Raw genomic sequence first — 16974 nt, 5'->3', positions numbered from 1 at the left:
TTTGGACTCTCTTGGTTCAATCTGTTTTTAACTGGAATGATTGATGTAGCAGTTGAATTACCTAAACAAGAGTTTCAAAAGAAGCTTCCTGGTAATGGTATAGAGGTTCCCTCCATTTTTATTATACCTACAACTTCTGTTCCATGATTCCATCTGCCCTAGAAAAACTATTGCCACCACTACTTCCCACTTTACTATGTCTAACATCAAGTGTATATGGCAGAACAAGTAGTGTTTTAAAAGAAGGCATCTTCCTCTTATGCTTTACCTTCAGTCATTGTAGTGGAGAATAATGGGACTGATTCGGTAGCCTCCACGGATAGAAAACACTTCCTAGTTTCTCAGTTGGGGAATATCCAAGAAAGAGTGAATACTTTTCATGTTTTATGGACGGTCTAGGAAGGTGAGCTAGATGAAGTGGAACTAGTAGATTTAACAAAATGGGCTTCGGAGACGACCTTTTCTTTTTTAGGGGGGGGGGTTGGCGTTCCCTACTGACTTCTGTAGATGCCCTTTGTTGTGGGCATCATTGAGATCTCAACATGTTCCCCTCATGTCCCTCATACAACCACAATACTCACACTTGAGCTTTTCCTTGTCTTATGCGTTGTGCCATAATGTAGGAAGCAACTTAAGCTATGGCTTCTTGAACTGAAAACCTAGAAAAGAGTCAAAGAAAACCAGAGAAAGAACTAATGGATTTGAAGTTTAAACTGAAACCAAAATCTGAACTTACAAGGCTGACTTTTATAGACCAGCAAATTGGCCATTACTAATTTCTTACTCAATCCAAATGGACGTATGTGACCACTTCTAATCTTAGTCAATCCAAATGGAATGTTTGTACTTTGGTTACATACTAAGATGATGGACCAAATAATCCTAAATTGACTATGAAAAGAACTAAAAAAGATAAAAGAAATCTGAAAATCTGAATGTAGAATCCATTTAGGAACTTGGTGTTATTAGCAGCTTCTAGATTCTGTCCTGCAGGCCTAACAGTACTTGCATAACAATGATAGGTCTATAAAATTTTATCAATGCAGTACTTGGGCTATGCGAACAAAATCTGAGAGAGAACCAGACCTTTCAAATGTACTGCTATGGCTGTAACTTATGATCTTCCTAGCAGCCTTGGTTTGAACTCTTCGATCCAAGTATTGGGCTGATATTAATGCTACATCAAGTCTCCTTGATAGGCTTTGCACAACCACAATGTTCACACTTGAGCTTTTCCTTGTCATCCTATGTTGTGCTTGTGTGCCACTTCTACCTTACCTTCTATGACAATTAGACTATAGAGGACCTTTCACGAGATAGGAACACAGATCACAGTGTTCCACTTCCATATACTTTCTTCACTTTGGATTTGTGCATATACTCAAGGAGGGTAGAGAATCGTTTATGTTGTTGTGTCATGTGTGTTGATATACATAGTTGTAGCCCTTAACAGCCCGAGCCGTATGGATATAAACAGTTGTAACAGTTTACAAGGTTCTGAACTCGTTCCTGCTCATTTTCAGCATTCAAACTGTTGAAGTACTGAAAAATGCTCAATCCTGATCAAACTTTCTATTCTTGGTTGCACCATTAGGACCATAAAATTCCTGGAAGTGATTTATTTCCTCTTACATCCTACGCTAAGTAGCAAATTAGGTGGTAATTGACTTCTTCCCTTAAACAAATGAGATACATCTTGCTCAGGATTGATATATTAGCAATATTTCCTTGGGAATATATCTGAGTAATAGTATATCAGATATCCTTTTCTATCTTCAAGAAAGAAAGCCAATTCTAGTCAAGGTTCTAAATCTCGGTTTCGAGTCCGGTTTCAGTCAAGCCCGAAACCAAGACGGTTCGGATCTCGTTTCGAGGTTTTGACTCTGGGTTTTGTTTCACCCAGGCCCGAAACCGAGACAACTCGGAGATTTCGATCAGTTTTGACCGAGATTTAGTGATGCAAATACATCACCAAAAGAGGCTTATTTTGATGGGAATAAGTCTAGGGTTAGGTTATATACATGTTGGGCCTTTGATTCCATGGGTTTTCTATGTAATAGGCCACTTTAATGGGCCTAAAGTAGGGGTACATAGGTTGCAAATGGGATTAGCTCCATACTTAGTTTATTTTCATGTTTTAATTGAACTGGTGGTTCAATTTAAGTGACTTAAGTCACCTTTTTTCATTTAATGTAATTTGTTTTTCTTTGGGTCTACACCTCCCACGAATTAGTCAAGGGAGGTGATATTAGAGTTAGCCAAATAGGAGTATTTACACTTCTAGGCTGAATAGGAGTAAGGCCTTTGGGCCATTATGTAAGCATTAGAAATCGTGGAGCACCACACTCTCCACTTTTGAAAATTAATTCTGCTTTGCAAGCTGTGCAACTTGTCTTCTTCTTTGAAGATTGTCTTGTGTTTGATCAAGGCTGGTGGGATTGGTGTTAGATCCAATCGACATCTTGAGGTAGGAAGCCCAGGTGGTTTATTGGTGGGATTGGTGCAAGCTACTGCCAATAACTGTTTGCGACTACAAGTAAGTTTGGAATCATCCCCACCCCCAATCTTCTTCTCCTAATGCTCTACATCCCAAACCCTAGCTTTCCCCCTTTTTGTTTTCAATTTCCCAACAACCATAATTCTGTCCAGACCTAACCAACCATCAGCAATTCATCAAACTTCATCCACAACACCCCCTGCCAATAAGGAGAACTCGATCTCCCTTGCTGCCCCTTCCAACCATTGAAACCCTAATTTCCCCCATCTCAAATCAATTCCCAAAACCCTAAAACTCCCATAGCCCAAACCAACCGTCAGAACAGTCTACAAACCTGACCGATTATCCCTCATACCCTCCTAAGAAAACCATTCAAGTTTGGTTAACTTCTGTCCAGACAAACCCTAGAAATCCATCTTTTCCTCTTTTCCAAAACCAGAAGCCCTAACCTTAAATTGCTGTTAATTCAGATCAGCATACTTTCCTCCATTTAAACATCTCAGGACCTTCACTGTTAGACTCCACTACCTTGACTTGACATAACCCTAACTCCAAACCCTAAGTCCCTAACCCTTATTTCACCAAAAACCCTATTTTGGCCTAGCCGATTCACCTGTTCATAACAGATCCTGGTTTACTGGCTCATAGTTGGTCCCCTACTAATCTAGGACTACATTATTTAGTTCCATGATTCTAGTATTGAATTGTACAGAATGAAGCAACCACATCATAATAGTGGAGTTATCAGCATCTCACTTTCCTGTGAGATATCTATGAGGGTTAGGTTTCATGATAATACCATCCAAGTACCTCATTTTGTGTCTTCTTGTGACAGTGTTGCTGACTGACCATGACAATTAATCAGTCCTGTCCAACTTTATAAGCTGAAGGTTTGGACTTCAATTCAGAAGAATCATGCAGCTGGGTCTCCAGATGTAAAACGGAGCTTCCCTTGGATCAGTGCAGTCATATACCAGACATACAACTTATGGAAAAGAAAATTTACGAAGTTCCTTATCAATAGAACACATTTCAATGCGACAGAGGTGTCATTAATCAAAGTTGCGTTCTATAGTTAGAAATCGGTGCCCTATCGACATTGAATATCTGTCACTGCCATGTATTGCAGCCATTGCAATATGGTAGGGAATAAGGTCAACCTTCTTCCGTACTCTGTTTTATGATCATACATTTTACTTGTCTCCAACATGTCTCCTAGTGGTATGTCCATGATCACCTTCAACCACGAGGGCCCTGAGAATTGAGATCATGGGGATGCTTTCCCTTTACAACAAGAAAGAACATGAATGGAAAAATTGTGAACCAGCTGTGAGCTTATCAAAAGATTTAAAAGGTGTAAAGGGTAGTCAGTATTGTTACTATGAATGTTAATCATTTCCGGTGACCTGATTGGCACTGCTGCATTGATTTTTGAAGATATGTTAACTGTTGTTTAAAATCAGGTTTTGTTGACACATGGAAATCATGCATTGAGTGTTTATTTTTTAAAATATTTATTGGACAATATTTATTCAGATTTATTTTTTTCCTTGGAGAATCTGCATGTCTGTAGTTTTGATTGTAGAAGATGTACTCTTCAGGGAACCAAATCAACCTTTGGCCGGATCAGAGAGGCTGAAGAAGTTGTACCGAGCTCCCAGATGAGCAGTCCTGCATCTTCTCGTTTTCTCACTAATCATACTCAAGTGCCTTCGCAAACTACAGATTCCACAAGCCTTAACAGCAACCAGACCTCAGAATGTGAAGATGCTGAATCTGGTATATTTGTTTCTTCATGTTTTACTTCTGTTTGGGGGGGGGGGGGAGAATATCATTGAGAGAATTGATGATAGGAGGATTATTAATGATTTTGATAAATTTTAGATTTATTATTCATATATTCAACATTAAACTCAATTTTATAGCAAGTACCGTTTTATGCAGCAGATAACCACCAAGCTAGTTCCAGATACCATTCTTTTTTTGAGTCACAAAAATCAGAGGACAGGCCTGTGATGAACAGGATGGATGCTGGTCTCTTGGACTCTTATTTTCCAGTTCCATTTCCAAGTAACAAACTCTACTTCATTTCTTTATACATATTGGTGTATGGTTTGGGTGGATGGGTGATGATATATTAACATGATAATAAATTTGATGTTTTTGCTAGATGATTATCAAGGGAAGCAACCGGACATTGCTGGACTAGATTTTGCCTCACTTGCCCACTTTAGAGATAGTAATGATGCTAGGTTCGGGTCGACATTTGAGCCCTGCAAACAGCTTGACATCACATCCTGGGAAGATGTTCTGGAACATTGTACAATGGAATTTCCAGCTGTCCCTGTCCAACCATCTGTTTGTTCAACACAGTCTGCCACGATGGGAATTATTACTAAACAAGAAAATGTTATACTAGGCCAGCTTTTCAGAGATGAGTGTAAGCAAGAAATAGTAGGTCAACCACAGGGCCAAGAAAAATGGCAGGTATCCAGTTGTTCCTTCATTTGATATATCAATTTTATGCTTTTACGTTCTATATAATCATAATTAGCTCCTTTGCCAGCATATGTTAATGGCTATAGCTGGCATAGTATGATTACTATTTCCTGAACATTGTTTTTTGTTCTTCATAAACTGAGATATGAAAGAGCAGATGTGCCTCATGTGATCATGTCCACGGTGCACATCTTTTGCAGGTGAGAAAATAAATAAAGGGGGTGGAGAGAGAAAGGTAAATCTGTTTTCCACAAAGTAAAAACATAAACAAACAGCAAGGAACATGAACAACAAGTGGAGAACTGTGATACATTGAGCTCTAAGTGAGTGCCCCGTTCAATTGAGGGACTCAAACAATAATAGGTGAGATGGGCTAGAATCAGGGCCCATTGTTGGGGTTCAGTTAGCATCCCATGGCTAGGAAGAATCTTGGATACAGGAGTTTTTTGCTGGAAGATTAAGACGATCCTGGTGGTCAATCTGTTAGTTACATAATTCAGAATGGTGGGGTCATGGAACTTAGCCTTGGTTCTGCCAATGCAGTTAGAGTAAAATTAAGTGGTGTATGCATTCAACACTGGTTTTGACAAGGTTATAAATTTTGAATTTCAGTGGGATTTTATCCCCACAGAATCTGAAATGATCGAAATCCTGCCAAAATTCATGGTTTGAAGTTTTGGTTTCAGGCATGGTTTCAGTCAGGCCCGAAATTGAGATATTTTGGCCATAACCATGTAAATTTATTTTTCAGGGAGTTTTGGGTTAGGTTTTGAGGGCCATATGGCCTTCCGCAAAGCACTAAGGAGAGTGGGGAAAAAAAAATAATCCAGATGAAAGGAAATGTGTTTTTCTGGAATTTTAGAGGACTCAACAATCAAGATGAAAGATTGGTGATTAATGGGAAGCTTCAAAACTAGAAAAAAAAAAAAAATCTATTTAAAAAAATTGAAAGAAAATATGGCCATACTGCAATAGTCAGAGCATTTGGTCCATTTGGGATGGGAAATTATAGGGTGAAAAATCATTTAGAATCTTCTTGCGGGGTTGCAGCTATGGCCAAAGAGTTGATGCAATTCCGGGCTTCATGATATAAGAAATTCTAGTGTCCATAGTATTTGGCAACTCTTTTAGTGTGGATTCAGTGATTCTTTTTGTATAGCCATTTTAGGAGATCTTGTACAGTTTTCTAAGGGTTTTACTCCCCTTCAACGAATCTAATACTCAAAGCCAAAAGAAACGGGAGAGTGATCTTCTTTTGGAAATGCTAGATCATCCACTCTCCAAGATTTTCTTGATTGCTTCTAATTTGGAAAGAAATAACAATTGCTTCAAACTTTCCATTTGTAGATTATGAAATTCCCATGGATAGTACCAGACTGCATTATTACATAGATCTGAACCTCCTAAATTAGAGTAATGTGACATTCATCTCTGAATTTCGAAGTCTAGTGCAGAAATGAGCATATAGATCTTTTGATTTATTCTGAGGGGTTCTTTGAAGCTCTCCTTGAACTAGAGAGATAAAGTGAATGGTTGTTTCTTCTTTGTTTTGGTGTTCCAAATTGTTGGAGATGAGTAACATAATAGTAGAAATTGATGTTTTGATTTTGTTTCCAGATTTTTAGAATTGGATTAAGTTATTTAGTAATTTCACATGGTAATGAAGACCATCAAGTCTTTTGGTAGTGGGTTCAGTAGTCTGCTGAAGTTTAGCACCAAAAGCTCTTTCTTTTTTATTTTTTTTTGGGGGGGGGGGGGGTGGAGAGGGGTTAGTTCATCTTAGTATCTGGCATGCTGCTTCGATTAAACCATATGTTATATGTCAGTCTGAAACATATCCGACTTCTTTACTGCAACAACCTTTCCATTTATTAATGATTTAATTGTTGTAGTTGACTAGTTGCAGTTGTCTCACTTTGGCTGCAGAGTAACTCCCTTAATATAATAACACCTTTTTTCTTTGTAGGATAGTGCTACCAATGCAAGCATTAATGCTTGTTTTTGACATAGAAGGGCTGGGATCTTACCTGTATGGTAGGTCTGACATCCATCCGTGGGTGGGTCCCACTGTAACAGTGGATCCCAGTTGTTTGTATCCCAAATGACCATTCAATGTTTGTATTCTAAGCATTTTCCTTTTTCTGAACTTAGTAATTCTCTGTGAGGGAACTTTTTAAATGCCTCCATATCTGTGAAAGCTTTTGCTATATATTTTGCTTACTTAAGTTTGGCCATTTTTTTTTAGTATTTCTTTTTTATGGGTTGTCAGTATTGTACATGACACTAGAAGCTAAATATTCATGAGATTCAGTTATGTTTGTTCAAGTTTTAATTTAGCTGGTTCAATCAGGTTGCCTCTGAAGATAATTCTGCTGACATGTCTAAATGGCCCATGGACCAAAAATTTCCTACTGATCTGGCATATGGGTTGAGTGCTAGATTTCAAGAACAAAAAACTCACTACATGAATTTTTCCAACCCCCTGGAGGCTTTCTCTACACATTCTGATATGCAAAATGGGTATCCTATGCAAAATGACCTTCAAATACAGCTTTCTGGAGCAGAACTTGGATCTCATCTGAAATCTAGCACAGAGAATGATCTGGCTATAGAAGAAAACTCCGGCACTGCAAAACGGTCATCGTTAGAATGTGCTCATACTGAAGAGGGTTTGAAGAAACTTGACAGCTTCACCCGATGGATGAGCAAAGAACTTGGAGAGGTAAATGGATCTCACCTGCAATCCAGTTCTGGGGTTTACTGGAGTACTGTTGAAAGTGAAAATGTAGTTGATGATTCCATCATGTCCCCTCAAGTGCACTTGGATACCTACTTTTTGAGCCCCTCACTCTCCCAAGACCAACTCTTCAGCATTATTGATTTCTCACCAAGCTGGGCGTTCACAGGCTCTGAAACCAAGGTACTTAAAGTCTTTTAAGTTGCCGTTTATTAACCTTGCAAGCATCTCAATTGAGCCTAGAATGTCTGCTGTCTGCAATTGACAGGATGATTATGTTGACAGTGGTTATTGGTCATTGTTTATAATCTAATACTCCCTTAAACAGGTTCTGATTACGGGAACATTCTTGAAGGGTCAACAAGATGCTACAAAATGTAAATGGTCGTGTATGTTTGGTGAAGTGGAGGTTCCAGCAGAGGTATTAGCTGATGGTGTTCTTCGTTGCTATGCTCCTGCTCACACAACCGGGCGGGTCCCTTTTTATGTAACATGCTCCAACAGGTTGGCTTGTAGTGAAGTGCGAGAATTTGAATACCGAGTGAAGAATACTCAAGATGTAGATATTCCAGATGTCTACAGTGTCTGTACAAGTGAAATGGTTCTGCATGTACGACTTGGAAAACTACTGTCCCTAGGATCTACCAGTAGAAGAAATTCTCCCTCAAACGCAGTTGCTGAGAAACCTCATATAGACAATAAAATCAGCTCTTTAATGAAAGAGGATGATGATGAATGGCTCCGTATGATAAACCTTACCACAGAGAAAGACTTTTCCCTAGGTCAAGTAAAGGAGCAGCTGCTTCAAAGGTTACTGAAAGAGAAGTTGCATGCGTGGCTTCTTCTTAAAGTAATTGAAGATGGTAAAGGTCCTAGTGTCTTAGATAATGAGGGCCAAGGTGTGCTACATTTGGCAGCAGCTCTTGGTTATGATTGGGCCATAGCACCAACAGTAGCTGCAGGTGTTAATATCAACTTCCGTGATGTGAATGGATGGACTGCACTTCACTGGGCAGCATTCTGTGGAAGGTTTGGACATGTACTTGATCCTTTGTATTTTATGGCCTTTACTTATCTGCTAATTAGTAGACTTTGGGAAGTATGATTAGATCAGAACAATATTCACCAGTAATTAGGATCAAAAGAAGAGAGAAAAGACTGCAGATTAATAGGGTTCAGAATACCCTGATCGACTGCATAACGGTATAAGATATAAAAACCAATAATTACAAGTAGCACCCCTTACTTATGACCATTAGCACATAAGCCCCTGTCAAGAAATTTTAATTACACATAGCCCCCTGTTATATATACTTCTTAACAGAAAGTATTCTGCTCTTTGAGCTAATTTGCAATACTAAATTCACCCAGTAAGCTGAATCAGTGACTTTCACTTGGAGTCACTGATGTGAGAGGCCTTAAGTTTGAGGAATTGAATGGATGATTGTCCCAGTTATTGAATATAGGAGTGTCAGTCGGTCGGTTCAGTCCGGTCTTGGTCAGGCTGAATCAGTTTTGGCCTGGTTTTGAGCCAAGCCAAAGCCGAACGGTAAGGTAAAGTTGGGTTTTGGTCCGGTTTGGTTTCTTTTTTATTGCTTTTTCATAATGGGTTCTTATGTGTCCGATATCGGTTTCGGTCCAGTTTGTTTTGGTTTTCCGTATGTATACAAAAAAATTGATGGGAATAAATGGTTGTTTTTGGATTTTTCGATTCCTTATCAGTTTTATAAGCATTCAATTCAAGTTTCCTATTGGTTTCATTGGGCCTGACCGATCGGGCTGGAACTTGACACCCCTAATTGAATAGTTGAAGATACAAAATCCTTTGTACCCTACTTAGTAGTTTATGATGAAAAACTGTTCTATTAATTAGAAGTGCATAAAAGTTTCTCAATTTATTTCTCTTCTTTGCTTGTGTCCCATTTATCACTTTTATTTCTTCCTTGGCCAGTCCTTGGCAAGAAAGGTGGGATACTACTCACACTCAGTTCTTGCATTATCATAATTTGCCTTACCTTCCTCCAACCTTAAAAAGGCAATTATGAATTAGAGTATTACTCTGGTAGTGAGGAAAAGTTAAGATTTAATAATCCAAAAGAGGCAGTAATTTTAATGGGAGTGTCTGAATGACACCTCTATACGTGTATTTAGAACTTGACACCTTTTGTCTGCCCCTTGTCTTATTCTCAAAAGGTTTTTATGATAGGGGTATAAAAGGGTTTTCAAAATTAAATTAAAAGTGACATCATTATGTCATTATCAAAGGGTGTCAGTGTCGTACACATTTTTCAAGTACGCATGTAAAATAGCATTATTCCCTTCATTGGAAAAAAAAATAGTGTTATACCAAAAGGAAGGGCAAAAAAGTAAGGTTACAAATTATTGACACCTTGAGGGGTGTCAATAAGAAAATCGCAATATTAATTTATTCATAGGTCCCAAATGTAAATTTTATTTAGTAAAAAGTATAAAGGAAGCTACTTTGCTGATCAGTTATTCTTGGTGTTGATATACATTGTTGTTGCCCTTAATTAACAGCTCGAGCTTTTATGATAAGTGGTTGTAACATGGTATCAGAGCAGGGAAGTTGAGTGTTCGATCCCTGGGAAGTGCAATGGGGTTCCTTGCTACTTTCTCCCCTCATGAGTGTGTGCCACTTGCAGAGCCGTGTGTGTACAGGCCTCCATGTTGAGGGGGGGGGGTGTTGATATACATTGTTGTTGCCCTTACTTAACAGCTCGAGCTTTTAGCATAAGCGATTGTAACACTTGGATCACCCAGTTATTGAACTTGATAGGAAAGGTTAGGAATTAGGTTGAACTGCTATAAAAGGAATCATAAGCTCTCTTGATGATTTTACCTTGGCCTATGTTTTGAATGATGAGTAGTGATGAGTATTTATACAAAAAGCTTATCTGAATTTGTAATCCAGAAATTTATGCAAGTTCTCCCCAAATTGTTGCTTCTAGTACTTTGTAACTTTTTTTTCCCCTCTAATTTTTGTTTTGGTGGTTTGTCCTGGCTTGAAACCTTCTTAACTTCAGAGAACGCGCAATTGTTGCCCTTGTCTCTTTGGGAGCCGCTCCTGGAGCATTAACAGATCCAACTCCCAAACATCCTTCTGGTAGAACACCTGCAGACCTGGCTTCTGGGAATGGGCATAAAGGGATTGCCGGTTACCTGGCAGAATCTTCCTTGACCAGCCATCTTTCATCCCTTACTTTGAAGGATACAAGTGATGGAAATGTTCCGGGAAATTCAGAGATAAATGCAGTACAAACTGTTTCAGAACGGACTGCTACTCCAGTGACTGATGGTGAAGTGCCTGAAGGACTATCACTGAAAGATTCACTAACTGCTGTCTGTAATGCCACTCAAGCTGCTGCTCGTATTCATCAAGTCTTTAGGATTCAGTCGTTCCATAGAAAGCAGTTAATTGAATACGGTGATGATAAATTTGGAATGTCAAATGAGCGTGCACTCTCACTAGTAACTGTCAAGACGCATAAGCCAGGACTGCCTGATGAGCCTGTGCATGCTGCTGCAATCCGGATACAGAACAAATTCCGTGGTTGGAAGGGGAGAAAAGAATTTTTGATAATCCGGCAAAGAATTGTGAAGTTACAGGTGCATTGCTACACTTTCCCTGGCTTGACCTAAAATATTGCATTGAATTGCTTTTTTACATTTTTTTATGCACCGACACAGGAGCTGAGATGTTGTTTCCCATCACAAAACCGGGGCAATATGTGCCATGTGGCAGGTCTTTAGGGGCCCAAATTTCACTGAGAGGTAGACCCCAGCCTAAATGGTCATATGTGGAATTTGGGCCCAAGCAAACTCAGCTACATGTCCAAATAAAATGAAGAAAATTGATTAAAATCCACTCTTCGTTCGATTATTTTGGAACATCAAAGAACAAGGGAATATGGGCAGCTGATGGTAAGCCATGCGATTTTATTATGGCCCCAAATTTGTCTCCTGATAAAAACACGATGTCTTCGTCCTTTTTCCTTCCCTCTGTGGCCCTCCTCCCCCCTCCTTTTTTTATTTTGAATTTTAGGTGAAGTTTCATGATGTGGTTATCAGAAAATTTTGAGTAAAGCTGTTATATGATGTGGTTTTATATGTGTTAGTAATATTTCTTCATGGGAGCTTGTTGGACCATTCCTCCCATAGTGTTCTTTTTTTGTATATTCTTGATTTTAACCCTAGAAATCCTTTCTGCTCTTAAAGTCCAATTAATGAATTTAACTTTACTTGGATGGTGAAAAAGGCCCATGTGAGGGGGCACCAGGTGAGGAAACACTTTAGAAAGATCGTCTGGTCAGTAGGAATTGTTGAGAAAGTAATTTTGCGGTGGAGACGGAAGGGAAGTGGATTGCGTGGATTCCGATCAGAAGCACTTACTGAAGGCCCAAAGAGTGGGCCGTCGAAAGAAGATGATTACGATTTTCTGAAAGAAGGTAGGAAACAGACAGAGGAAAGATTGCAGAAAGCACTTGCCAGGGTGAAGTCCATGGTTCAGTATCCAGAAGCAAGAGATCAATATCGTAGATTGCTGACCGTTGTCACTGAGTTCCAGGAGACTAAGGTACTTAGATTTCTTTACAGATCAATGACTGCTAGTTTTAAACTGGGATTGAATCTCTGACCCCAAAATTGTTTTTGGGCAAAAGTGAGATCATAATTTTTTGCTGACTGAACTTCTCGAGATGGATTATCTCATATGCACAAAGTCTAACTTTTAGCACAATTCAATCATTTTCTTGTGCTTTTCATCACAAAAAAAATAAAAATTCTTGGGCTTTTAACTTTGTCAAATTTTATTATTTGCCCAGTGGAAGAATTTTCTTTGCAGATTGCTATTTGGTTCTCACAAGAAGAATGCCAAACCTTCTGTCAGCTGCTCTGTAAAAGAAAGATAGGACTATTTGATTTGAAGAAGCTAATCATGAAATGAAATCTGGAATGCAATTTAACCAACTGTTGGGACTAGTGGTCAATTGAGGTGTTATATGCTCTTCTTTTTCTGTTCCTTGCAGGGTGCAAATGATAGTGTTCTAAATAGTTCAGAAGAAGCAGGTGACGGAGATGTTGACTTGATTGAGCTTGAAGCGCTACTGGATGATGACACATTCATGCCTACAGCATGAGAAGTATACCTTGCTGCCGTTCTTGTAAAATTTGGTTTCCTTCAGTGTATATTATTTTGCTATTCTTTATGTTTTTATTTATTATAACTTGTGATCATCTGTCTGTATAAAGGTCCATCTGATAGCATCAGCTTGCTTTTTGCCTTTTTTATCTGTGTTTGAGAGCTTGATATTGTATTCTCCTTCTCTGTGCCCAGCCCAACCGAAAATGAAGAAAGGTGGGAGTGAAAAAAAAAAAAAAATTTCTTTTGGCTCCACCTTGTCATGTGACCCAGCTGATGAGGGAAGCAGAAAATTGCTGAAAATAGCCAAGCTATTTTTCTTGTTCCTTGTCCTGCTGCACGGGCAATTGTTATAGGGTATGAGCCGGGATCAGGGATCCTTCTCATTTGTGTGTCAAGGTGTCAAGGCCAGAGTCATATGTTGTATGTTGCACCCGAGGCCATATTTGCCAGGTATTTGTCATATTACAATAACATGGATCCCTTAAGTAACATAAATTAATAATATAAAAAAGGGGAGGCACATACAACCATGACACAAATTTTAGGGCATCGACCTGACTTAGCAACAAACCGCATCATAACTGTCTCGGGCCTCAAGAAAGGAGAGTATTTACACCTCACCCACATGGATCTTTGCTCTCCACTTAGTTCTATTTACAGGCATACTGGGACCAAGGCTTAAGCTAAGCATGTCTTTCTGCACCATTTTTCTTACGGTTATCTTAGGCCTATCTCTAGTTCTTTTGGTTCCCCCAATTTGAATCAGGTTGCTCCTTTGAATAGGGGTATTCAATGGCCTTCGTTGAACATGGCCATGCCACCTCAAACGATTCTTCTTAAGTGTATCATGAATCGGAGCTATTCTTAAACCAGTTCTAATATGGTCATTTCTTACTTTATCATACCTAGTTTTCCTGCACATCCATCTCAACATCATAATCTCTGCCACATCAAACTTATTTTTATGACACTTCTTTACAGCCCAACATTCTGCATTGTACATCATAGCTGGTCTAACGACAGTCCTATAAAAATTTTCCTTAAGCTTTAATGGGATACGTTGATCGTACAAAAATACGGATGCATTTCTTCACTTCATTCACCCTATTTTAATTTTCTGGGCAACGCTGTCCTCTATTATGCCCTTCTTGTTAATGATTGATGCCAAATATTCATTTAGTGGAATCTCCCTCTCACCAATGTTTACCGCCTCATTATCTGTCCCAGTGTTGCTAAAATTACACACCATATATTTGGTCTTTGTTCTGCTTATCTTCAGGCCTTTTGATTCTAAGGTTGATCTACATAGTTCCACTTTGGCATTAATCCTTGCTTGAGTCTCATCCACCAAAACAATATCATTCTGTAAAGATCATACATCAAGGGACCTCTTCTTGAATGCCTCTGGTTAGGTCGTTTATAATAAGCACAAACAAATAAAGGTTTAAGGCTGATCCTTGATGTAATCCAATTAAAATTGGACATATTAGTCAATGAAACACATGCCCTTTTATTTCTTTATGGAAAAGGTTCTTTGAGCTGTTAGATTAGGGTACGCTAGCACCCTCTCTATCTCTCTTCTTCTCACATGAAATGACCTCCACTGCTATCCAATGTACAAAATAGTTCAGTCATGCCTCATTGGTGTGCTCCTTATGCCGCTTGTTCTGATAACCCTCTCCCTTTCCTTATGGATATGAAGATTTCTAAAACGCTACACCTTCCATATTAGTATCGGTACTCTTGGATAGTTAAATTAATGGCGGTACTACCATAGATATGTTCAATCAATGAACTTCACATGTAAATATTGCTACATAATATGGCAAACATACCTTGTGTAGAACTAGGCGGGGCAAGTTTGAGCCCCTAATCCGGAAACCAGCCCAACATTGGTTGGGATTTCTGGGCCCGAGCCCAGAATTCTTTGCCCCAAGTTGCACCCTAGTGGAAGATTATGCTGCATTTGTATGCATTCCCATGAGCTGCCTTAAAGAAAAATAAAAGAAACCACTTGGACTTGTCTATTTAGATGAGCTTGGTAGTTGGTACACCTATCGTTGGCTAATTTAGTATGGTTTTAGGATAAACCTATCTTTGTTGTACGAAGATCATATTGATATAGGAATGGGTTAGTTATGCAACTTGGAACTACCAACTGAGTCCCATCAGAACGTAACATTATTGGCCTCTTGAAGTTAGAATAGGATTAATACGTTAAAGAAGCTTTAACAGTATGTAAAGCAGAACAAGAGAGTTTTATCATCAAAGAATTGTGTCATTAAATGATAAAACCACTTTTTAGGGGAGGAGGTTTTTTTATGTGGAGCACTTTGCGGCCACGAAATGTGTCTTGAGGCAATGTTTATTTGGTAGGGGTGCAGGTTTGGCCCAGTTGGCCCGAACTCGCCCTGGCTTGCCTTGAGTCCGAACAGATCCTGAGCTGAGATATATTGGCCCTAATGGCAGTTCTGGACTGAAAATTTCTAACCCTAAGTCAGGGTCGGGTTGGGCTAGGATTTATATATTGATATATATTATTAACTTGAAATTTCACCCACGTTTTATTGTATAATATATTATATATAAGGATAATAAGTAATAAAATACATTTTATTATAGTGTTATTATATATAAAATTGATAATTTTCTCCCTAGCCCAATCCAACCTATGGATCTCCCTTCCCCTCCCCATGATCAGGGCTAGTCAGGGTTGGATTTTTCAGGGTCTGAGTCAAGGTCGAGTCGGGCTTGGGCCCAGCTAAGGAAACTCAGGATTAGGTTAGGGTTTTATAAAACCCGGCCCAACCCAACCCTATTGTAACCCTATTATTTGGAAGTCTCACTCCATCACTGCATGGAGAGAGTTGCTATTAACTATCCACATCCATCTCATTGGACCCTTCGATTGGAGAAAGATATTTAGGATCATAATCAATAAAGGGTGAGAGTTAATGATGAATTTAAAGTCCAATCACACTGTTACAGTGTTATATTTTTTATTTCACCTCAAACAAAATTTGTTGAGTGACAAAATAAAAGCAACGTAAACTACGCACTCTTACCTAGCTTGCATTCATTTCCTATCAAACATTAAAATTTAGTTGACCGTCGTATATTAAGGTTTCTTGTTGACATATCAAATTTCAACCCAAACTGACTTTGCCACTACATGTGAGAAGTAGCCAGCCACGTATGCGATTTTTGTCATTTACAAAAGGGAGGAGGGGTATTTATAGAAACAAATCGAACATGTGGTTACTTCTCAGATGTATGTTCTCCTGCCCATAATCCATTCTCCAAAACTTGATTGTGGCCGGTTCAAAGCATTCCCTAGATATTCAACAGTAAAATGACCGTATTACCCTTTTCTGTGGTACAATCGTACAAGTGTACAACTAAGCATGTATATGAACCACATAAAATCAGGAAACCTTCTTGGAGAAAGAAAAAAAAGGGGTTTGGGCCGTTGGGGGTATGGGGGGAGAGACATTTTCGTTCGATGGCCGTACAGCAAAAAACTGATTCTAAATTAATGGCTATTAAAGTAGGGACTATGGTTGTGGATTGGAGTTGTGGTTTTTTGTTTTCTGTAAAATTTGAGTCATGCTATAACGTTCCATCATTTCCTAAGGGCGGGGAACATGGTGTTACATACTATCAACAAATTTTTTTATTTTAAATCCATGTCATCATTTCACATAAACTTCCGCACAATAACGCCTAGACCACACATGTCTTGCACCAAAAACCACAAAATTAAAAAAAAGTCAAAGAAACACCCCAAACGTGTGGAATTTTTATCCGCTGCTGTAACTGTAACGCTGTTATACGCATCGTACGGTGTAGCAGCGATCAAATGTGTACAACAGGTCCGATTGTGCACACATGGCCGCCGTTGTGCCGCACGATGCGCACAACAGCGCTGCAGTTACAGCAGCGGACAAACGTGTGAAGTCTCTATTGCGCGCTCTCTCTCTCTCTCCCTCACGCGAACTGAACATCTTCAAACTTCCCAGTTCCCACCCGTTTTATTCAGTGTCTTTGATTCTCCGCACTCCGCAGCTCTCATCAAATGGT

At 39.1% G+C, this 16974-nt stretch overlaps 1 protein-coding gene across 5 annotated transcripts in view; it reads left to right on the top strand.

Moving 5' to 3' along the window:
- LOC122667309 (calmodulin-binding transcription activator 1-like) overlaps positions 1–13032 on the top strand; it is a 29814-nt gene extending 16782 nt beyond the window's left edge. For 3 of the 5 annotated variants that reach the window (XM_043863562.1, XM_043863561.1, XM_043863560.1), the window contains 8 exons: positions 4099–4276; positions 4442–4567; positions 4668–4984; positions 7338–7916; positions 8062–8762; positions 10778–11360; positions 12010–12327; positions 12779–13032. In XM_043863562.1, coding sequence (XP_043719497.1) covers positions 4099–4276; positions 4442–4567; positions 4668–4984; positions 7338–7916; positions 8062–8762; positions 10778–11360; positions 12010–12327; positions 12779–12889 — 2913 coding nt within the window. In that variant the 3' untranslated portion in view covers positions 12890–13032. The remainder of the gene's footprint in view (positions 1–4098; positions 4277–4441; positions 4568–4667; positions 4985–7337; positions 7917–8061; positions 8763–10777; positions 11361–12009; positions 12328–12778) is intronic. The other 2 variants (XM_043863564.1, XM_043863563.1) reach the window with 2 other exon arrangements.
- The last annotated feature ends 3942 nt before the right edge of the window (positions 13033–16974 follow it).

The sequence above is a fragment of the Telopea speciosissima genome, chromosome 7, assembly GCF_018873765.1.
Source record: "Telopea speciosissima isolate NSW1024214 ecotype Mountain lineage chromosome 7, Tspe_v1, whole genome shotgun sequence".
NCBI classification, from domain to species: domain Eukaryota; kingdom Viridiplantae; phylum Streptophyta; class Magnoliopsida; order Proteales; family Proteaceae; genus Telopea; species Telopea speciosissima.
The sequence above is the reverse complement of the archived record's forward strand: the minus strand, read 5'-3'. Positions and strand labels throughout refer to the sequence as shown.